The sequence below is a fragment of the Mus caroli genome, unplaced genomic scaffold (genome assembly GCF_978045245.1).
Source record: "Mus caroli unplaced genomic scaffold, Mus_caroli_1 scaffold_5, whole genome shotgun sequence".
Classification (NCBI taxonomy): domain Eukaryota; kingdom Metazoa; phylum Chordata; class Mammalia; order Rodentia; family Muridae; genus Mus; species Mus caroli.
Genome location: NW_028227260.1, coordinates 85609225 through 85632088, shown reverse-complemented (window position 1 = coordinate 85632088; position 22864 = coordinate 85609225). Strand labels below are relative to the sequence as shown.

The 22864-nt window shown below is 35.1% G+C and overlaps 1 protein-coding gene across 3 annotated transcripts in view; it reads left to right on the top strand.

Moving 5' to 3' along the window:
• Positions 1–22864, top strand: part of Dmd (dystrophin) — a 2436643-nt gene that overhangs the window by 827865 nt on the left and 1585914 nt on the right. For all 3 annotated transcript variants that reach the window (XM_085838134.1, XM_085838135.1, XM_029473188.1), the window contains exons 10-12: positions 7256–7444; positions 8259–8440; positions 20874–21024. In XM_085838134.1, the coding sequence (XP_085694260.1) occupies positions 7256–7444; positions 8259–8440; positions 20874–21024 (522 nt within the window). The remainder of the gene's footprint in view (positions 1–7255; positions 7445–8258; positions 8441–20873; positions 21025–22864) is intronic.

Here is a 22864-nt window from a genome sequence, read left to right as displayed (position 1 = left end):
AGCCCCTTATACAATTAATACTGCATTCTTATATTTTTGCATTGTTGAGAAATTATATATATTGTAAGCTCATGTTTTTAGAGTTCTTTTGCATGGCCTTAAGGGAGGTCCTGAAGGTCCCAGCATTTACCATTCTGCTAAAACATTAGCTACACCTTTGCTTCCAGGACTCATGCTTTCTCTAATTATCATGGAGTCATTAACAATAACAGGGAAGAAATTGTTTGAGGAATAACATAAAATAAGTACATTATTATACAAACAAGCTTTAGCCCACAGCATCCCTTGACACCCGTGGAGACCCATACATGCTGGCCAAGTCCTAGGGGCAGGAACCATGTGATTCTGTCCCTACCAAGACCATGCTTCATCTCATCAAGTAAACAGTATATAATTTTACATCTTCATCAGAAAAAGGTATACAGGATGATACTTAGAGCACATTAATACCATTAATATTATATAAACTCACATTGTAACCATTGTATTTTCCTATTACTAATCTTTATTTTACTGTTTTTATTCATTATTACAAATTAACACATGAACACTTACCCAAACACACATGTACACATATGGAAAAGAGGAGAGATGACATAAAGACTTAAATATTATGAAGTAAAATGACTTACCTCATTAAGAGTATGAAAATGAGACAATGATATCAGAAAATACCTAATTTTATGGTTAGAATTTCACTCTTAAATATTATGTGAGTTTTTTCAAATATATTCTTTATTGAAATCTCAACTCCTACAAACATATTATATTCAATATTTTAGATGGGTCATACATTTTCTTCCATTAATGAAACATAATGATGGGTTAGGTCAGAACCCAGTTTCTTTCTCTTTCAGAAATATTTTTTCTTAAACTCTGTGTACTTAAAAATGTTTATATCATTGCTAATCCAGGAACCCAATGTCTACTTTGTCTTCTGTTCTGTAATACACTAGGATATTACCTTTACATCTCTGATCAAGGATCACCATGCTTGATTTGGGCATTTGAAAATGATGAAAAGACAAAGAGGAGGCCATATTCATTCCTTTTATGACTCACTGATTCTCATACCTTCTATCCCATTAGTCAGTAAATGATCACAAGTCACATCTGCAAGCAAAGGGGAGAAAAGGTGATTTATATCCTAGAATGTCAAAAGTCTCCTAAACGTATTAATACCCGAGATACAGAGTAGAACAGGCATTAGAAGAATAACATTCTTTGCATTGTTCAGGGTTTCTAGATATCTTGACTGATACTTTTGACTATAGAACATCCTGTTTATAGAATTTCAATACAATTTAAAAATAAAATGCACTCTTTAAATATGAACATATACATAAAAGAGATTACTTTTTTCTTATTAAATAGAGGATACTAATCATACAAAAATATTTTTATGAGGAAGTTTTCAGTGTGCATTGTTGTCAAACAAACACTGAAAGCAATAATTGCTTTAATAAAACATGTAGAATTTGAGTTGTTGACATGTCACATAACTTCTAAGCTTTAATCTTTGTTCAAATCTCTTGTCTCAGCATTGGAAGATATATACCTATATCTAGGCTAGATATTGTACCTCTTCACATCTTTCTCAGTGTGATTTCAGTGACTGTGACTATAAAACATAATTTTGATTATATTCTTGATTTGTGATTATATCATACACTAGAATGCAGTTATTTTCTTAGTGGCTTGAAAGCCATCAACTCTGTATTTGTAGGAAAGCTACATACATGTACACATTATTATTCAGAATTTCTATTAGAATATTTTGTAAAGGTATTCATTCACAGATTTTTAAATTTATTTTCTTCATTCAGGAATATTTATCAGATTGTGGGTATATATGTTTTCTTGATATCAAAAAAATACTAATTTTAAATTAAGAACAGCCAGTTACCTTTTAGACCATAAGCCAGTTAGGTAATTTTGCTGCTGCCATTTCCTCATCCTACTCTTTCTCATCCTGATATTTTGCTATGAGAAAAGATTTTATGCCTCAGTACAGGGGAATGCCAGGGCCAGGAAGTGGGAGTGGGTGGGTTGGGGAGCAGGGAGCTGGGAGGGTATAGGGGACTTTCAGGATGGCATTTGAAATGTAAATAAAGAAATTATCTAATAATAGAAAAGAAAATCAGAATAATAAAAACAGAAAGACAATGAAAAAATGAAAAAAGTTATAATGCACATTAAATGGTTGGCAAATTAATTGACACTAAGTGGTCAAGAAATAACAACAGCTGTTGTTATTGCTAGTATATACATAGTAGCTGTTATTTTATTGTTGTCATAACATCAGATTATGTTTTATTCCTAAATCCTCATTGAACTATATGTAAGCACAAGTATTTTTAAAACTAGCTATTTATTGATAGCATTAGAATAATAGATATGTAAAATGTTTTATGATAGATTAATTTCTCATGAATCATTTCTACAATCATTTTATACTTCAATTAAACCCTGGTTTTCATGTTCCACATTAAACAGAAGGAAACAGAAACAGAAGGAAATGGGTCAAGAATATCTCCAGATACAAATTGTGTTTCCTACAAGTTGCGCTTCTGTCCTTGACTAATAATGATACTTGTTTATCCATCCACAATCCTTTAGGTCTAAAATAATTCTTAACAGAGGGATAAAAAAATTATGCAATACACAAAAATTTCATAATACATGTATTGACTTAGATCATATAAAATAATTATGACAGATTCTTTTAAAAAACTAAGAATAAACAGTTTCAAAATGTAATAAAACAAAGAAAGTATTTTAACCATGTTAGTATAGTATATTATTTCATTTTGAGTTTTGAACTTGGGAACACTGCCAAAGCTGACCAGTTTTCCTAATGCTTTGTGATTTGTTGATTCTGTTCTCTCTGTGTCTGTGTAGGTACTTGAAGATTTTTATTAGTTTGAATAACCAAAAGATAGCTTTCTAAACTATACTTAGTTTTAGGTACACCTTCTTTTTTTTAATTTTTAATATTTTTATTACATATTTTCCTCAATTACATTTCCAATGCTATCCCAAAAGTCCCCCATAGCGCCCCCCACTTCCCTACCCACCCATTCCCATTCTTTTGGCCCTGGCATTCCCCTATATTGGGGCATATAAAGTTTGAAAGTCCAATGGGCCTCTCTTTCCAGTGATGGCCGACTAGGCCATCTTTCGATACATATGCAGCTAGAGACAAGAGCTCCAGGGTTCTGGTTAGTACATCATGTTGTTCCAACAATAGGGTTGCATATCCCTTTAGCTCCTTGGGTACTTTCTCTAGCTTCTCCATTGGGAGCCCTGTGATACATCCAATAGCTGACTGTGAGCATCCACTCCTGTGTTGGCTAGGGCCCGGCATCGTCTCACAAGAGACAGCTATATTTGGGTCCTTTCAGCAAAATCTTGCTAGTGTATGCAATGGTGTCAGCGTTTAGAAGCTGATTATGGGATGGATCCCTGGATACGGCAGTCTCTAAATGGTCCATCCTTTCATCACAGCTATGAACTTTGTCTCTCTAACTCCTTCCCTGGGTGTTTTGTTCCCAATTCTAAGAAGGGGCACAGTGTCCACACTTTGGTCTTCATTCTTCTTGAGTTTCATGCATTTAGCAAATTGTACTAAGGTCAAGTCTAAGTGGATCAAGGAACTTCACATAAAACCAGAGACACTGAAACTTATAGAGGAGAAAGTGGGGAAAAGCCTTGAAGATATGGGCACAGGGGAAATATTCTTGAATAGAACAGCAATGGCTTGTGCTGTAAGATCGAGAATTGACAAGTGGGACCTCATGAAACTGCAAAGCTTCTGCAAGGCAAAAGACACCATCAATAAGACAAAAAAACCACCAACAGATTGGGAAAGGATCTTCACCTATCCTAAATCAGATAAGGGACTAATATCCAATATATATAAAGAACTCAAGAAGGTGGACTCCAGAAAGTCAAATAACCCCATTAAAAAATGGGGCTCAGAACTGAACAAAGAATTCTCACCTGAGGAATACAGAATGGCAGAGAAGCACCTGAAAAAATGTTCAACATCCTTAATCATCAGGGAAATGCAAATCAAAACAACCCTGAGATTCCACCTCACACCAGTCAGAATGGCTAAGATCAAAAATTCAGGTGACAGCAGATGCTGGCGAGGATGTGGAGAAAGAGGAACACTCCTCCATTGTTGGTGGGATTGCAAGCTTGTACAACCACTCTGGAAATCAGTTTGGCGGTTCCTCAGAAAATTTGACATAGTACTACCGGAGGATCCAGCAATACCTCTCCTGGGCATATATCCAGAAGATTTCCCAACCGGTAAAAAGGACACATGCTCCACTATGTTCATAGCAGCCCTATTTATAATAGCCAGAAGCTGGAAAGAACCCAGATGTCCCTCAACAGAGGAATGGATACAGAAATTATGGTACATTTACACAATGGAGTACTACTCAGCTATTAAAAAGAATGAATTTATGAAATTCCTAGCCAAATGGATGGACCTGGAGGGCATCATCTTGAGTGAGGTAACCCAATCACAAAAGAACTCACACAATATGTATTCACTGATAAGTGGATATTAGCCCAAAACTTAGGATACCCAAGATATAAGATACAATTTGCTAAACACATGAAACTTAGGTACACCTTCTAAAGGCATTTCAAAAGCATATAACTTTAAATTTTGTCCCTAAATGTAATTCTGCGAATACCAGTAAAGCATAAAATACTTTTGAATATTTAAACAATTTGCACAAATGGTAAAATAAAGTTTTGTTATTGAAATAATAATTCTTTTATAAGTTCATCATTTACAGATAATTCTTAGAATATAAGATTTGTAGTTCTTTAAAATTTTTAATCAGTTCTTAGTTAAGTTGAAAACTATATCCACAAAAAGAACTGACTTAAATTAATACCTATTCCTTTCAGTTTTATAGGTTCATTTTTTCTACATTGATACTGTGACCCCTAAAATCTGGCCATTTGGATAATACAGTAACTTCAGGGCTAGGTGAAAGTTTTAAAGCTGTATCTATACAAACTTCTTAACAATTATAACATAATTTATGTCTCTTATACTAGGTTAAACATCATATCAGTGCTTTAAAAACTTGACATATTGTTTATTTACTACTTAGCATTACAGTCAATCAAGGTTTATATTATACCCTGCAATTTTAGTTAGGAAAGCAAATGGAGTTCAAACTTACCAGTTTATGCATTTTGTATTTTGTAGCTACCATCTTCCTATGGATTGTATTACTATTAGCATGTGGAAGCGCAAAATTAACCCTGTTGTTTTTTTTTTTTTTTTTTTTACTTCATGCTAAGTACAAATTCAAATTCTCTTCATCTTCATTTAACTGATTGTTTCAAAAAATGACTCTGTATTGTTTTACATTTCTTTAGTGTGTAATCAATTTTGGCATAAGTAGTTGACTCACTTAGGAATCTTGTCTCAGCAATGAAGGTCATGGTCAGTACCCATAATCATTCATGTTAAACTACAGATGACAGTAGTTGTTGCTGTGATAGATTCATAGGTATTGTATTTGTTTCCTCTGTATAAGGGACTGACAGAAGAAGGCTATTTTTATAAGGAAAAAGTACCCAGTTTCACTCCCCAAAATAAAGCATAAGTACAAGAATGGCTATTTATATAGGAGCCCTCAAAGGCAAGACAACTTCTATAAGGTTTGGTACTTAAATGCAACTCCTTGGTGTATTGTCCCCTTTCCTCTCAAAATAATCTCCACAGTAAGTGTCAAATCAAAATTAAAGATGGCAGTTTATAAAAAAGTACCCAAGAGCTAAGGCTTATTTTTATGCTTCACTCTATCAGATATTTGTCTATAACTCATACTTTTGGGTGAAACATGTTTCAGGATTTTTCGTCAAGTTTTTGAAGTACAGGAACCTACTTTTCATTCACTTGATTTAAAAAAGAATATGTAGACATTCTGTATATTTAGGTTTTTGTTGTTATTATTTCACTGGGTTAACTGCAAAAAGGTTATTTCAGGAGAGCATCCCTGTAATTATGTATCAATTGTATAACAGCAGAATCTACCAAGATATTCCATGTTTAGAAGCCATTATTTTGTGTTGTAAATTACTTTGCCTATAATATAGGTGGGGGCAAGTCACTTCCATGCAGCACACTCCAGCCTCTGTAGCAGAATCCCTTTGCACAGTATATATCCACTTCACCTCTTTGGTTTTTCTTATGTGCCTTTTTAACAGAATAGTGATTAAAGTTTTTGCGGGGTAAGGGGTGGGACAGGGTTTCTCTGTGTAGCCCTGGCTGTCCTGGAACTCACTCTGTAGACCAGGCTGGCCTCGAACTCAGAAATCCACCTGCCTCTGCTTCCCAAGTGCTGGGATTAAAGGCGTGCTCCACCACTGCCTGGCGTGATTAAGGTTTATGAGGTCAGTTTGTGATAAACTTCTCCCAGCCACTTCCCAGATGACTAGATTCTATCTTTAAAGTTATGAGTACTTAAAACCACTTTTCTTTTCTTAGCTTTAGTGTCCTAACAGATAGTCTAAGAAAATGGTTTGACATCTTGCTTAATATCAGTCTATTTAAATTGGATAGAGCATATTTCTCTTATAATATTCCATATTTAAATTGTTGTCTTATATATTAAATACTTGGTAAAAGTGGTAAACTGTTGGGATCTTCAGATTTGTCTTCAAGGATTTTTTTTAATTATTTTCATATATCCTTATACATAAGTACCTGATAATTACTTTAAATGTTTTGGAAATGTCTCATTATTTGTGACATCTTCAAAGACATTGCAAAAGTGTGCATATATAATTCTAGTAATTTACAAGTAAATGCACACATATCTCACACACACACACACACACACACATATATATATATATATATATATATATATATATATATATACACATATATATGAGAAAATAACTCATGAATGCCATTTCACAGCATTTAATATTCAACAAAAAGATGATGCACTGCCTCACTCTTTCATGTGATAGAGACAACCTTTAACAAAATGTTAACTTGGTGTGTATTTCAGCAGTCATTTGGGAATTTGTGTGTGTGTCATCATGAGGAAGTTAAAATATAGGTTCACTATTTTATATGTTTACTTTTCATGATAATAAAAGTAGATATTCCTCACATTTTAAACATTTCATTCCATCTCTCATTTCATATATTGAAATAGTTTCAAAACCACTAATTTTATAACACCAATTTTATTTTATTTTTCAGCATTTGGAAGCTCCCAGAGACAAGTCACTTGGCAGTTCATTGATGGAGACCGAAGTAAATCTGGATAGTTACCAAACTGCTTTAGAAGAAGTACTCTCATGGCTTCTTTCTGCAGAGGATACATTGCGAGCACAAGGAGAGATTTCAAATGATGTTGAAGAAGTGAAAGAACAGTTTCATGCTCATGAGGTAAAAGAAAACACTGACTTCTGAAGCTAAAGCACATGATTTACAAGAATAAGTCATTTTTGTCAGTTATTCTGAAAAAAAAAAGTAAGACAAGTGCAAATATGTTTGTGGGTTAATTTTGAGATGTTAACAAATGACATTTTTACAAACGATATTTGTAGTTCTGTTTTGGAGAACAAGTTTCTGAGGTATTGCTAGTGGATTTGCAATGACTCCTAGAAGAATAAACGTCCAACATTTTTCTTTGTATCAGGGAAAAACTGATCCCTCATTCTGAAGTCCATTCCAGAGCACCTAAATATCATCATGCATAACAACTCGAAGATACACCATGAGTACTTGTGTGGTAACACCTTGAAGGATCCTCAGCGGGAGAGATTTCCTCAGATTATACATTTGCTCAAATTCTTCCTCTTTCCTTCCCCTACTTGAGATAGATCTTTTATGTATCTCTGGAAGGCCTGATACAAACTCTGTAACCGAGGCTGACCCTGGGTTTGACTGTGATAATAAGCATGTGTTTCTATTTCCTGCTTATATAGCCTTTCTGCAAGTCTTCCTATGAGCTGTTTATTAAATATTCCACCCAAAAGTGCTCCAACTAGCATATTCTACCTCACAAATTGTTCAAAGATGATGATTTTCTCTAATTCATGTTTAAAATGATATATAATTCCATGATATAAAAACTAAGATATGCTTAAGAAGAATATATATTTAAATCAGACAAAGGTTTAGAATTGCAACTAATAAAATTCAAACTCCCAATGATTTCCTCAATTGTTGACTACAATCATTAATTTCTTCTTGTCAGGGGTTCATGATGGACCTGACATCTCATCAAGGACTTGTTGGTAATGTTCTACAGTTAGGAAGTCAACTAGTTGGAAAAGGGAAATTATCAGAAGATGAAGAAACTGAAGTGCAAGAACAAATGAATCTCCTAAATTCAAGATGGGAATGTCTCAGGGTAGCTAGCATGGAAAAACAAAGCAAGTAAGTTTTGTATGTATTTGTGTGTGTGCAACACATGCTCCTGTGTGTGTAGGATTGTCCGCATGTGTGTCTGTGTGTCTGTGCATGCATGAGCGCACATTCAACATAGTAAAATACATACTAGGCAAGTACTTTACTATTGAGCAAAATCTCTGCATTTTTGTGACAGGATAGATCTGAGTAAATTTCCCAGTCTATCCTTGGACTTGTAATGAAGCCCAATTTGAACTTGAGATTACAGTCTTCAGCTTCAAACTCAAAAGTAGCTAGGGTTATAAGTGGGAACCTCTATTCACTGCTTCAAGTGAACCCTTGTTTGTTTATAATTAATTACAGTTTTATTATGACATGCCAGAAATTTTAGTCAATTAGTAAATGAAAGAAAAAAGAAAGAAAGGAAGGAAGGAAGGAAGGAAGGAAGGAAGGAAGGAAGGAAGGAAGAAAGAAAGAAAGAAAGAAAGAAAGAAAGAAAGAAAGAAAGAAAGAAAGAAAGAAAGAAAGAAAGAAAGAAAGAAAGAAAGAAAGAAAGAGAAAGAGAGAAAGGGAAAGGAAAGGACATGACTACTCACAGATGTGGTGGAGAGGAAGTTTATTGAAGATAAAGGGGAGAGCTTTGCCAGAAGCAGAGACAGTTGGGAAAGTTTAGAGTAGACATGATGAAACTGAGTTGTGAGGACAGGTGTAGCAGTCAGGAGACCCAGTGGTACAAAGAAAGCAGGTAACCAAAATGTCTGGATTCTATAGAAAAGAGCAGCTCAGCCCTGTGGGTTAGAGAGTTCAGAAAAGGGGAAGGGGTATGCCATCCAGGAGGACCTTGTAAAATGTAGCAACTGAGGGATGCAGGGATAACCTGGTGATCAGAATCTATTTTGACATATATCTCATAGGTACCTCAGACATTTGTCCCAGATTTGAAAGCTAAGAATTAGAAAGCCAGGACACGGGGTGATGATGAGCAACAAACTGGCATTCCATCATTGAAAAATGTATTTCTATGTGGTTACTTATGTTTATTTTATGTATGTTAGTGTTTGTATGAGTTTATATGCACAGGGTATTTATTTGATGTTTGTGGAAGGTAGCAGGGGGTGATAGAACCATTAGAACTAGTAGAGAACTGTTTTTTTTTTTAATTTTTATTAGGTATTTTCCTCATCTACACTTCCAATGCTATCCCAAAGGTCCCCAATACACTCGCCCCCCACTCCCCTACCCACCCACTCCCACTTTTTGGCCCTGGTATTCCCCTGTACTGGGGCATATAAAGTTTGCAAATCCAATGGGCCTCTCTTTCCAGTGATGGCCGACTAGGCCATCTTTTGATACATATGCAGCTAGAGTCAAGAGCTCCGGGGTACTGATTAGTTCATAATGTTGTTCCACCTATAGGGTTGCAGATCCCTTTAGCTCCTTGGGTACTTTCTCTATCTCCTCCATTGGGGGCCCTGTGATCCATCCAATAGCTGACTGTGAGCATCCACTTCTGTGTTTGCTAGGCCCCGGCATTGTCTCACAAGAGACAGCTATATCTGGGTCCTTTCAGCAAAATCTTGCTAGTGTATGCATTGGTGTCAGCGTTTGGAAGCTGATTATGGGATGGATCCCCGGATATGGCAGTCTCTGAGTTACATATGGCTGTGGCTACTATGGGGGCCCTGGGAACTGAGCCCTAGCTGTCCACGAGAGTACCAGCAATTACTTTTAAACGTTGAGCCATTAGGAACTTCAGCTTGTGTCTCTAGTTGCATATGTGGCAAAGGATGGCCTAGTTGGAGAGGCCCCTTGGTCTTGTGAAGATCATATGCCCCAGTACAGGGGAATGCCAGGGCCAGGTTGAGGGAATGGGTGGGTTGGGGAGCAGGGTGGGGGAGGGTAAAGGGGACTTTCAGAGAGGAAGCTAGGACAGGGGCTAGCATTTGAAATGTAAATGAGGAATGAAGAAAATATCTAATAAAAAAGAAAGAAAAAGGAACTTCAAGCCTTCAAGGAACAACTTAAGAAACAGACCTGTTTCAGTTTTCTTGTTATTATTTTGATTTTCTGAAATGTTATGGAAAATTTTCATGTCAATTACATGACTATTTGCACTATAGCAACTGAAGTAGAAATGCTAGGTAGGGAATTTATTATCTACAGATATAAGCTTCTGAGAATTGTCAAAATTTTGTCACAACTAATATTGTATTGCTTTCTATGAAATTTAGATTGTGAATGTAGCAGTCATAGAAACATAGGAAATCTCATGTGCATAAAATCCTTCATAGTAATGGATGACCAAAAAAAATCTCTTCTGAAGGAGAAATAAGTGGTCAAAGTATTACTCGTCTCTTTATCAATATACTCATGGGGAAAAGTTTCTCAATTGTATATGAAAATACTTACTCAAAGAGTAGCTATTAATCAGTTTAAGAATTTATATTGACTTATTGAAAGAAAGAGATTTTGAGACATTTCTGAAAATGGCCTGTTTCTCACAAAGGTAACAAACAGATTTCCTCATTCTGGATGTGTTGCTTTGATTTATAATGTTAGGTGTGTGTATCCATGTAGAGCCTAGCAAGACAAGATAGATTTATTTTTAAATGAAAAGAAATGAAGTACCAACTGTGGATTTGAATATATTAAGCCAAAGAAATTATGAAAGTGCCTTAAGTTTACTTAGCTATTATTTATGAAGATTTAACGCTTTAAAATAGGACCAAGAAACTCATTAGATATGCTGGGAGGATTGTTGTGCCAGTACTAAATTATAGTGCAGCAACAAGGAGAGAGAGAGAACACATTTTTAAGCTCACATGTTTTGAAAGCAAAGTAAGGCATAAATTATAAAAGAGGATTTTCACAACTATATCTATATTTCACATCAGAATATACTAATACATATACATTTACATGATTTCCCTGTTATTATCATTGTAATTATTTTAACTATCCCTAGAAGTGAAAATTATAGTGTCTTATTTTAATTATTGAGCCAGCTTTCCATAAATCTCCACAGGAAATTTTTTTTTTTTTTTTTTTTTTGGTTTTGTGAGACAGGGTTTCTCTGTGTAGCCCTGGCTGTCCTGACACTCACTTTGTAGACCAGGCTGGCCTCGAACTCAGAAATCCGCCTGCCTCTGCCTCCCAAGTGTTGGGATTAATAGCATGCGCCACCACGCCCAGCTAGGAAAAATATTTTTATTCCACATATTTGTCATCATAAATCAGAAGACACAGAGCTGTCACATGTTAGTCAAATGCCCACATTCTTTAAGGTAGGGATTCTATTTGCAACTTTACCATGATAATCTCAAAATAGATTCCCTTAAAACAAAAACAAAATCAAAACCTCTCCTATTTACTACAGGCCCAATGAATTCACATATTTTTTTTTTAAAGATTTATTTATTTATTATATGTAAGTACACTGTAGCTGTCTTCAGACACTCCAGAAGAGGGCGCCAGATCTCGTTACGGATGGTTGTGAGCCACCATGTGGTTGCTGGGATTTGAACTCTAGACCTTCGGAAGAGCAGTCGGGTGCTCTTACCCACTGAGCCATCTCACCAGCCCCATATTTTTCTATTATGTACTCTTTCTTCATTTTTCTTTTCTGCAAGTGGAAAATAATGTGATATATGCTATTCCTAATTAATTAATGAATTTGAGACTGACTTGCATAAAAATGTAAATTCAACCTGAAATTAATACTCCATGTACTTTATTTTTTAAAATTTACTTTTTAAATTTTTTTTACACTCCAGATTTTATCTACCCCATCCTGTCCACCCTCTAACTGTTATATATCCCATAGATCTTCCCACCCTGTCTCCATATGGATGTCCCCACCCCTACCACTCCCACCCCACCTGACCTCTAATCTCCCTGGGGCCTCCAGTTTCTTGAAGGTAAGGTACATCACCTCTGATTGAACACAGATCTGGCAGTCCTTTGCTGTATATGTGCCGGGGGCCTCATATCAGCTGGTGTGTGCTGCTTGATTGGTGGTCCAGTGTTTGAGAGATATTGGGGGTCCAGATTAATTGAGAATGCTGGTCCTCATACAGGATCATCCTTCTCAGCTTCTTTCAGCCTTACCTAATTCAACAACAGTGGTCAGCTACTTCTGCCCATTGATTGGGTACAAATATCTGCACCTAACTCTTTCAGCTGCTTGTTGGGTCTTTTGGAGAGCAGTCTTGATAGGTCCCTTTTTATGAGCACTCCATAGCCTCAGTAACAGTGTCAGGCCTTGGGACCTCCCGTTAAGCTGGGTCCCACTTTGGGCCTGTAACTGGACCTTCTTTTCCTCAGGCTCCTTTCCATTTACATCCCTGTAATTCTTTCAGGCAGGAACAATTATGGGTCAGAAATGTGACTATGAAATGGCAACCCATCCCTAACTTGATACCCTGAGTTTCTGCTGGAGGTGGGCTCTATATTCCCTTCTCCTACTGTTGGGCATTTCATATAAGATTTCTCCCTTTGAGTCCTGAGAATCTCTCATTTCCCAGGTCTCTGGTGAATTCTGGAGGGTCCCCACAACCTGAGGTTGCCTGTTTCCATTCTTTCTGTTGGCCCTCAGGGCTTCAGTCTCCCCCCCCCACACACACCATCATGTTCCCCTCTCCAACCCCCCCATCCCCTTTCACTTAGGGGTCCCTCCTCCCCCCCTTGAGGTTGCTTTCTTCTCTCTCCCAAATAGGACTGAGGCATCCCTTACTTGGACACTTCAGCTTGTTGACCTTTTTGAGTTATATTTTCTGTAATATATATATATGTATATATATATATATATGGCTAAAAACCACTTATTCATGAGTACATACCTTGCATGACCTTTTGGTTCTGCATTACCTCACTTAGGATGATGTTTTCTAGTTCCATTCATTTGCCTGCAAAAGTCATGTTTTCTTAGTTCTTAGTTGCTGAGTAGTATTCTATTATGTAATAAACCACATTTTCTGTATATATTCTTATGTCATAGGACATCTGGATTGTTTCTAGCTTCTGGATGTCACAAATAAGGCCACTATGAACATAGTGGAACACATGCCCCTGTATCATGGTGGCACAATTTGGGGTATATTCCCAAGAGTGGTATTGCTGGGTCTTTTCAATTTTCCTAGTATGCTCCAGATTGATTTCCAGAGTGGTTTTACCAGTTTGCAATCCCACCAGCAATGGAGTAGTGTTCCTCTTTCTCCAATTCCATGTATTTTAATATATCATTTTCCTAAATGTTTATCTCCTCTTCACTGGATCATTTGAAAACTAAACTAACAATATTACTACTTAGCTACAATTAGAAATAACAGTAGCAGAAGGAAAGACAACAAAAATGACAACAACAACAACAACAACATCAACCCCCCACTCTCTCGTTTTTAGGGAATGTTTTGGGGATTTTTTATGGCTCAACATTGAGGATGATTATTAAAAACTGGGGAGTGCAATATTTTTAGGAACAATAGGTTTTATAGAATATTTTATAGTTTTAAAAATGAAACATTACTATGGAACCATTTATAGCATGTAACAATTTCTTGCAATAATATTGCATTTCTTTTGGCAAACAAATATAAATGCATGAATGTTTCTAAGTAAGTATATTTCCCATGTCCCTTTCTATCTTCAGTTACAAATATTAACTAACAATCTTGAGGTGCTTCATTTCCCCCAATGGAATTAAACATAATAAAGAACCTTGAATTATCACGGGAGGTAGAAAACTGTAGTTGTCATGAACCTTGTTGTATTCTACAGTAGCTGATATCCAATAAATAAAGATCATGATGAAAATAACTACTAAGACTATATACAAAGATATTACAAAGGGCTAAGCTAAGGAATCATTGAATGTTTAAACTATGTTTATATGTTTGTGATCTAAGGAAGACTTTAATAGTTGATCCCTTTATCTTGAGATTTAAATAAGAAGGGATGAGGAATTAGCGAACATGACCAGTGGCAACAGCTAAAACAAGAGTCCTAAAATAGGGACAGTGTGACTCATTGGACAACCCAAAGGCTCATAGGACTGGAGAGTTTGGAGATGATTCCAATTCAGTCCATCACATAGACTAAATTCATTTTTATGCTACAAAAAGGCTTTGTGTAAGGAAAAGACAGGACAAAGCTATGTAATAGCGAGGCATATATATATATATATATAATAAAGGGATCATAGACAAGGAAGGAATTAGTGTATCCATATACTCTCCTATTTTACTCATGCACTTACATTATATACAATTGTATAGTTCCATTTTATGTTCTTTAATAGTAAGGTTGTTTTTGCTTTGAACTTATGAGTTACTTTTCAAAATCAAATATATAATCCTTCTACAGTTTGTATCTAGGAGAAGGTATTTCATAAACCATTGATAATTACTGCCAGCCCCGAGAAGAAGAAAAATGAAAAATGAAGACAACAACTTGCTCTAATATTTACTTTACTTAAATTTGAATCCACTTTATCTAAAGGATAAGCTTTCTCTTTGATGCTTATTTATTTGATTTGGAGAAATATACTTCGCTTCCATGTTACTTACTTTCCTGAATTATGTAAGAGTCACAAAGCATTTACATATATATCTTTAAAACACATTGGTTGTGATGTGGTATTTAAAATGTACTCCTTGAAGCAAAACTACTACAAAGCATAATGAACAATGATAGTCATAAATAAGAGAACTTACATGAGGCTAATTATTTCTTAACTGCACAATATTAGTTTAATATATAATTTTTATTGGTTACTACATAGTTACCCAATTTTTCACTGATTTTTTAAAAATATATTGGAATGTCTTTTTATGAGGGCTGGGGAACATGACCAGAGTAATCTGCATAATATTTGAAATTTTGTTTATTCAATTAGAACATTGAAAAATATACTTATCAAGAAATAGCAGTCAATAAATACAAATAATTATCTCCACATTCTGTTTCCTCTTTTATCAATATTATTTGATACTTTCTTTCATGATTTCTTACCTCTACAAATCTCAACTTCTGTGGCCATAAATTGACTCTGTGGAAGCTGACACAGACATCTGTTAAGACATGTATGGTCATAAAGATCTGATTATCACTAGGCTGATATTTTTCCAGTTTAAGACTCTAACACTACTTTGGGGGATCCAAATGAGAAAATAAAGCACCACTGCTTTCAAAATGAAATAAGATAGTGCATGCCGATATTCTTGAGCTAGAAATCTGATAAAATAAGCTAAATGGTTTTTTGTTTTGTTTTGTTTTGTTTGGATTTTCTGACATAATTCTCTAAGGATGGTAGGAGGTGAGAGAAGAAAAGGATGAAGCTTCCAGCTGTGGAAGCACAAGGGGACAACAGGCATGGGGACAGCAGAAGATTCCTCTCCTACATGAATAAACTAATTAATTTGAATGGAAAAAAATGCAACCTGTAGAGAGCAGAAGAGATTTACTGATGCTTCCATGAGGACTAAAAAAGATAAGCACAGCAAGATCCATCAACCTCTCAGATCATTGTGCTTATGACATGCGGAGGGAAACTAAAACCTTTGTGAGAGTTAAGGGAAAAATGAAAGCAAATCAGTAAGGAGGAAGCTATGTTATGGTTCACATAATCAGCAGGAGGAGAGATGTGAATAGTGTCTGGGATTAAACACAAGATATAACATGAAAAATCATTATGAATTATCATCAACACTTTGGAGAGAAAAATATCTTCACAAACACGATCTCTTCCCCCACCCCAAATATTTCCTGTTTCAATCATGAATTAGATACAATATGAAGTAGGGGATAGAGAAAATGTGATTATGAACAAATAAGTGTAGCATTTTCTCACAAATTAAGAAAGTAAATAACATATTGAATGTTTAATGGAATTATGTAGACACTTGTGATTTTTGAACTGAATTTGAGCTGAATTTCCAAGCAGTGCACATCATAACATGCATGATGCCAAATTCCTGGTTTTAATTTTACATTGCAATTTGATATAATATTGCCTTTATTATTTCACCCCATGATGCTGATATGATGTCTGTACATATCAAGGTAGTCCTAGAACCAGAATCATATGAGTCACCTGATAACTTGCTGGAAAGTGCAGAAGTTTTTGTCCTAAGTCTCATCTGTAGAATCAGAATCTCCAGTTTAACAAGATCCCAGGTCATTTCTAAACATACTCCAGAATCACTGATCTACTTCAAATAATTTGAAAAGTATATCCATACTCCTTTGTCAACATGTGAATTAATTATACCTTCTGTCTCCGTTTTATAATAATTAGAGTAGAACAAATATTTTAAGTTCCTTTAAAATTTAAAAATTATGTTGCTAATGTTTCATTCAGGCCTCAAATGTTAATGTCTTCTTCCACAGGCGATTATTGAAATTGAAAGATTCTGAAAGAGCAACAGTATATAATAGAGACATTGTATGAGTTCTGAAAACTTATTGGTTGGATTATAAGCTTCAGCCTTTAACACAATTTATGTGAAATGAGGTCAAGTACATTTGGCCATGGTGGTTTTTTTTCTATCAATAATGAAAATAATATAGATCAATCAAGCAAAATGTGGTCACCCATTATACTAATACACAGTATGCCACTCTATAGTTTAATTATAAACAGAAAATCTGAATCTCTAGAATATATATAAACTAGAGCATACCATTTTTGGAAGAATTCTTTCATCTGAAGATAAATAACACTAATTAGAAAATTAAGTTTACTCATGTATCCATCCATCCATATGACATTTATTATCTACTATATACCCAGCACTGATTTAGTTATGAAGAAAACAGCTTTCTCTTATGAATATAAAGCCTCATACTTTCATAGAATAAAGAAGAAAAAAGGAATGGAATATATTCAGAGAGTGAAACATACTTCTTATTTCAAAACAGAGGGCATCTTTCAGATAGATTATTAATTACAAATCTTAAACAAAGATGTAGGGAACAAGCTATGAAGATATCTCAGTCACAGGCACAAGGATAAATGTCATAAGGAAGTAGTTAATTAATTTAATAAATAAATTACAGTAATTCAAGTTAAATTAAAGTCATAGATATGGCAAAGATAGCTTACCGCATGGACAGTCCCCAATATTCCTTATGTTGAAGCATCTATCTAATACCTTCTTGCGTAGACCATCTGACAGACATTAGATGAATAAGGAATTACAATGAGTAGCCAATACAGAAGTGGATGCTCACAATCATCTATTGGATGGAACACAGGGTCCCCAGTGAAGGAGCTGGAGATAGTACCAAAGAAGCTAAAGGGGTATGCAACCCTGTAGGTGGAACAACAATATGAACTAACCAGTACCCCGGAGCTGTGTCTCTAGTTGCATATGTAACAGAGGATGGCCTAGTCAACCATCAATGGGAGGAGAGGCCCTTGGTCTTGCGAAGATCATATGTCCCAGTACAGGGGAATGCCAGGGCCAGGAAATGGAAGTGGGTGAGTTTGGGATCAGGGCAGGGGAAGGGTATAGTGTACTTTGGGGCTAGCACTTGAGATGTAAATGAAGAAAATATCTAATAAAAAATAAATGAATAGTCTACACTTTCTTTGCATAGCTTAGCAGTTAACTATCTTATGTCCATTTGTCCATTTTGGACAGCATTTTGTCTTTAGATAAAGTTAGGTCATTTCTTACACAATGGCTAGCTTTCCACAGTCAAAGCAATTCCACATGGAGGTACTGATGTTCATCTTTGAAGTGGAATGGGGTTTACTTTCAGAAGCAGAAATTTCTTGTAGTTAAAAGATTTTTTAATAATAAATAATCTTAAATGCCACATTCTGTGAATCTCTGACACTTTTGAGGGCCTGATAGGATCCCCAGGGGGCAAGAGGCAGGGGGAAGTGAAAAGTTCCTGCAAACTGAGAATTCCTCAAACAGCAGGGAGAAGGGAAAGGCTTCTACAAACAGCTTTGACTTCCATTTAGCCAGGTTAAAACTATAGTTCTTCAGACCATCTATCTATTCATAAGTACATATAAACAAGGAAAAACTGCTTGTCTCAAGCTGTCTATTATCATACACCCTAGGATATATACTTCTGTGATAATCCAAACTAGTATCTAACATGATTATGAGTTTAATTGTCTGACTGATAAGTTGCATTACTTAATTATCATAAAAGTTTGTAATAGCATATATTAAAAGACTGGGGTTAAACCTTGTATTTTTAAATTGTTTGCATAGACACAAATGCCAATCTAAGAGTAACAAAATTAAAGTGATAGTTTAAGTAGAAATCAAAAATCTTGCCACATTAAACACATAAAGGTAGGAAGAGAGGAGAATATTCAGCCATATTTAGACACACACGTGTGTATATGTTGAAAAATCAGGTGCAATCCCACAAATATGCAAATTAAAAGAGAAAAATGATTCATGGTGTTTACTGTATAGACTAAATCATATGAACATAAAGCAACAGTAACATGATGTACATTAATTTGGTTACCAGAGAGTTTCAACTTTACTTTAAAATTGTATTCATTGTTATTGTTATTATTGATAGTGTTTGTGTGCATGTCTGCATACATTAATGTGTCTGTGTGCAATCCTGCCACCTGCACATGTGTAGATGGAACTGTATCTAGCAGCATGGATATTGAGGTTAGTGAACAACCTTATTGAGTTGATTTTATTTCTCTTTTTTTTTTGTCCATGAAAATGTATTGATATCTTAATAAATTAGTTCTGAGAGAAATCTATCAGTGGAATTGTAGGGAGGAGGGGAAACTGCTTAATTCTGTCTTTAAATTACTACATCCATTTGGGCATAGTCATTATACTCTGAGAGGGTGGGCCCCCTTGGCTATTCCTTGACAGATGTGCATCAAGTCTCTGCAAGATTAGGAACATCCTCTACCTCTGAGGCCCAACAATGCAGCCCTCTGCTACATATGTGACAGGGGTATTGGTTCTATGTATGCTCTTTGGTTGGTGGCTCGGTCTCTAGGACTTCCAGAGATCCAGGTTAGTTGACACTGTTAGTCTTCTTGTAGGGTTCCTATCCTTCCCCCAACTCTTTGATAATGGTCCCTGACCTCTGTCAATGTTTGATTATGGGAATTTGAATCTGTTTCAGTCAGCTTCTGGGTAGAGCTTCTCAATTTGCTTTCTCATTCAACCTTTCAGAGAGTTCTGAAGATTGAATAAAGGTCACCTTGTTTGATGGGAAGTGCCTTTACCAACAGATCTATATTGCAAGCTCCATTGCTCTTTAATTTTCGAATGTTAGCATTTACCTGACTATGTGAAAAGTTTTAGAAATAGTGATATTTCTAGATATTTGATAAAGTGATATATATATATATATATACACATAGAAACACATGTATGCCTACATATATGCATGCATAATATAGACAGATAGACATATATAATACAGACATAAAATATACACACATATATACACATACATACATATATAAACTTATAAAATTTCCACATATACACTTACTCATTTATAATTGTATCAATATATACATTTAACATGTACATACATATGTATACACATGCATATGTATATGAATACACACATATACAAACATAACATATGCATATAAGTGTACATAAATATATTTATATAAACACATATACATATACACACATGGATACATGTATATAAGTACACACATACATATATATATACATACACACATGTATACATATACATATATGTATAATATATCCATACAAATGTGCACAGATATAAGTATGTATATATGCATATATGCACGTACACATGTGTTTATATGTGTATATGTGTATATAGGTGTGCATGTATATACATGTGTTCAATGTATATATGTATACAGTTATAAATGGGTAAGTATATATGTGCACATATACAAGCATGCATATATATATGCATAATACATATACAAACACACACACATATAAGTATGTATATATACATATATACATGCATCCATGTGGGTATATTTGTATATATATATTCATGTGTTTATATATGTATATGTATATGTATATGTGTATGTGTATGTGTATGTGTATGTGTATGTGTATGTGTATGTGTATGTGTATATGTATATATATATATATATATATATATATATATAGGTTCATGTGTATACATATGTGTGTTAAATGTATACTTAAGTGTACATTTATAAAAGGGTAAGTATATATGTGGAAATTTTATATATATATATGTGTGTGTATTTATATGTATATATATATTTCATTCCCATATATATATATATACATATATATATATATACATATATATACATATATATACATATTATTCTTCTTCTGGCCCTATAGCTATTTCATTCCCTCAAGGGAATCAAGGCCATCAATTTTACATGTGTTTTTTGAAGATGTGTTTTAATTAAAATTAAACTGCTATAGTAGAGTAACAACAGCTTTTTAAAAAAATATTATTATGTTTTTAGATTACACAAAGTTCTAATGGATCTCCAGAATCAGAAATTAAAGGAACTAGATGACTGGTTAACAAAAACTGAAGAGAGAACTAAGAAAATGGAGGAAGAGCCCTTTGGGCCTGATCTTGAAGATCTTAAATGCCAAGTACAACAACATAAGGTATGTAGACATTATGATGTTTGGTTTCTGGAGTATTAAACTCTTTGTGCATGTATGTATACTTCATATAGATGTGAACACATATAACTTATAGAAGATACAGGAAACTTTTATTCAATAATTTAAAATAAAATTACCTGTATCATTTCAATAATTATTGCTCTGATTTGACTTTGTGGTCTTCTAGTATTTGAGCGTTGCCAATATTGTAATTAAAATAGGTGTATCATTTAAAAATTGATTAAGCCCTTAAGATTCTTCTCACAATAGTAAGATTAAGTTTACTTAAAAAAAAAAAGGTGTCATGCACCATTCTGATGTTTTCTCACCATCTATATGAGAAACAAACAAGAAGATGCTAAGAGTTTACACCTTGTCTTTGGATTCCAAACTTCTTAAATGCGGAGGAAAATATTTTGTGTTGCCATATTTTTAAATTTTAAAAGGTTTTGTACAAGTTACATATATAAATTTAGGCATACACTTTCTAGCTGTTGGAAGGTGTTTGTTGTTTTCCTTCGTTTCTCCTATAGTAATTGAGACCCCATGATTGTGTGTGTTTGTGTGTGTGTGCATACGTGTGCATGTGCGTGTCTGTGTCTGAGTCTGTGTCTGTATATCAACACAGATTTGGTTCAGAATACTCATGGGGTTTATTTTACCCTGGACAATTCAAGGTTCCAACTAGTTGTGAAATTTGTGGTTACAGTAGGAACTTTCCTCCTCCATGAGTACAGACATGCATCCAGGAACATTTGTGATCAGTCCAGAATCAGAGACATACAGAGAGCAAATGGAAAACCAAACTCCTTGGTAAACTGGAGATTTTATATAAGCAACTAATATATTTAATCTGTGTTTTCCCAATTATTTTTATTAAAAATCATATTTTTTTAGCTTTGTGCAAGATGTTTTTCTTTTTTTTATTTTTTAATTTATTTTTTAATTAGGTTTTTTTCCTCGTTTACATTTTCAATGCAATCTCAAAAGTCCCCCATACCCACCCCCCAATCCCCTACCCACCCACTCCCCCTTTTTGGGCCTGGGGTTCCCCTGTACTGGGGCATATAAAGTTTGCAAGTCCAATGGGCCTCTCTTTGCAGTGATGGCCGACTAGGCCATCTTTTGTTACATATGCAGCTAGAGACAAGAGCTCCAGGGTACTGGTTACCTCTCCTGGGCATATATCCAGAAGATGTCCCAACCGGTAAGAAGGACACATGCTCCACTATGTTCATAGCAGCCTTATTTATAATAGCCAGAAGCTGGAAAGAACCCAGATGCCCCTCAACAGAGGAATGGATACAGAAAATGTGGTACATTTACACAATGGAGTACTACTCAGCTATTAAAATGAATTTATGAAATTCCTAGGCAAATGGATGGACCTGGAGGGCATCATCCTGAGTAAGGTAACCCAATCACAAAGGAACTCTCACAATATGTTCTCACTGATAAGTGGATATTAGCCCAGAAACTTAGGATACCCAAGATATAAGATACAATTTGCTAAACGCATGAAATTCAAGAAGAATGAAGACCAAAGTGTGGACACTTTGCCCCTTCCTAGAAATGGGAACAAAACACCCATGGAAGGAGTTACAGAGACAAAGTTTGGAGCTGTGAGGAAAGGATGGACCATCTAGTGATTGCCATATGCAGGGATCCATCCCATAATCAGCTTCCAAACGCTGACAGCATTGCATACACTAGCAAGATTTTGCTGAAAGGACCCAGATATAGCTGTCTCTTGTGAGACTATGCCGGGGCCTAGCAAACACAGAAGTAGATGATCACAGTCAGCTATTGGATGGATCACAGAGCCCCCAATGGAGGAGCT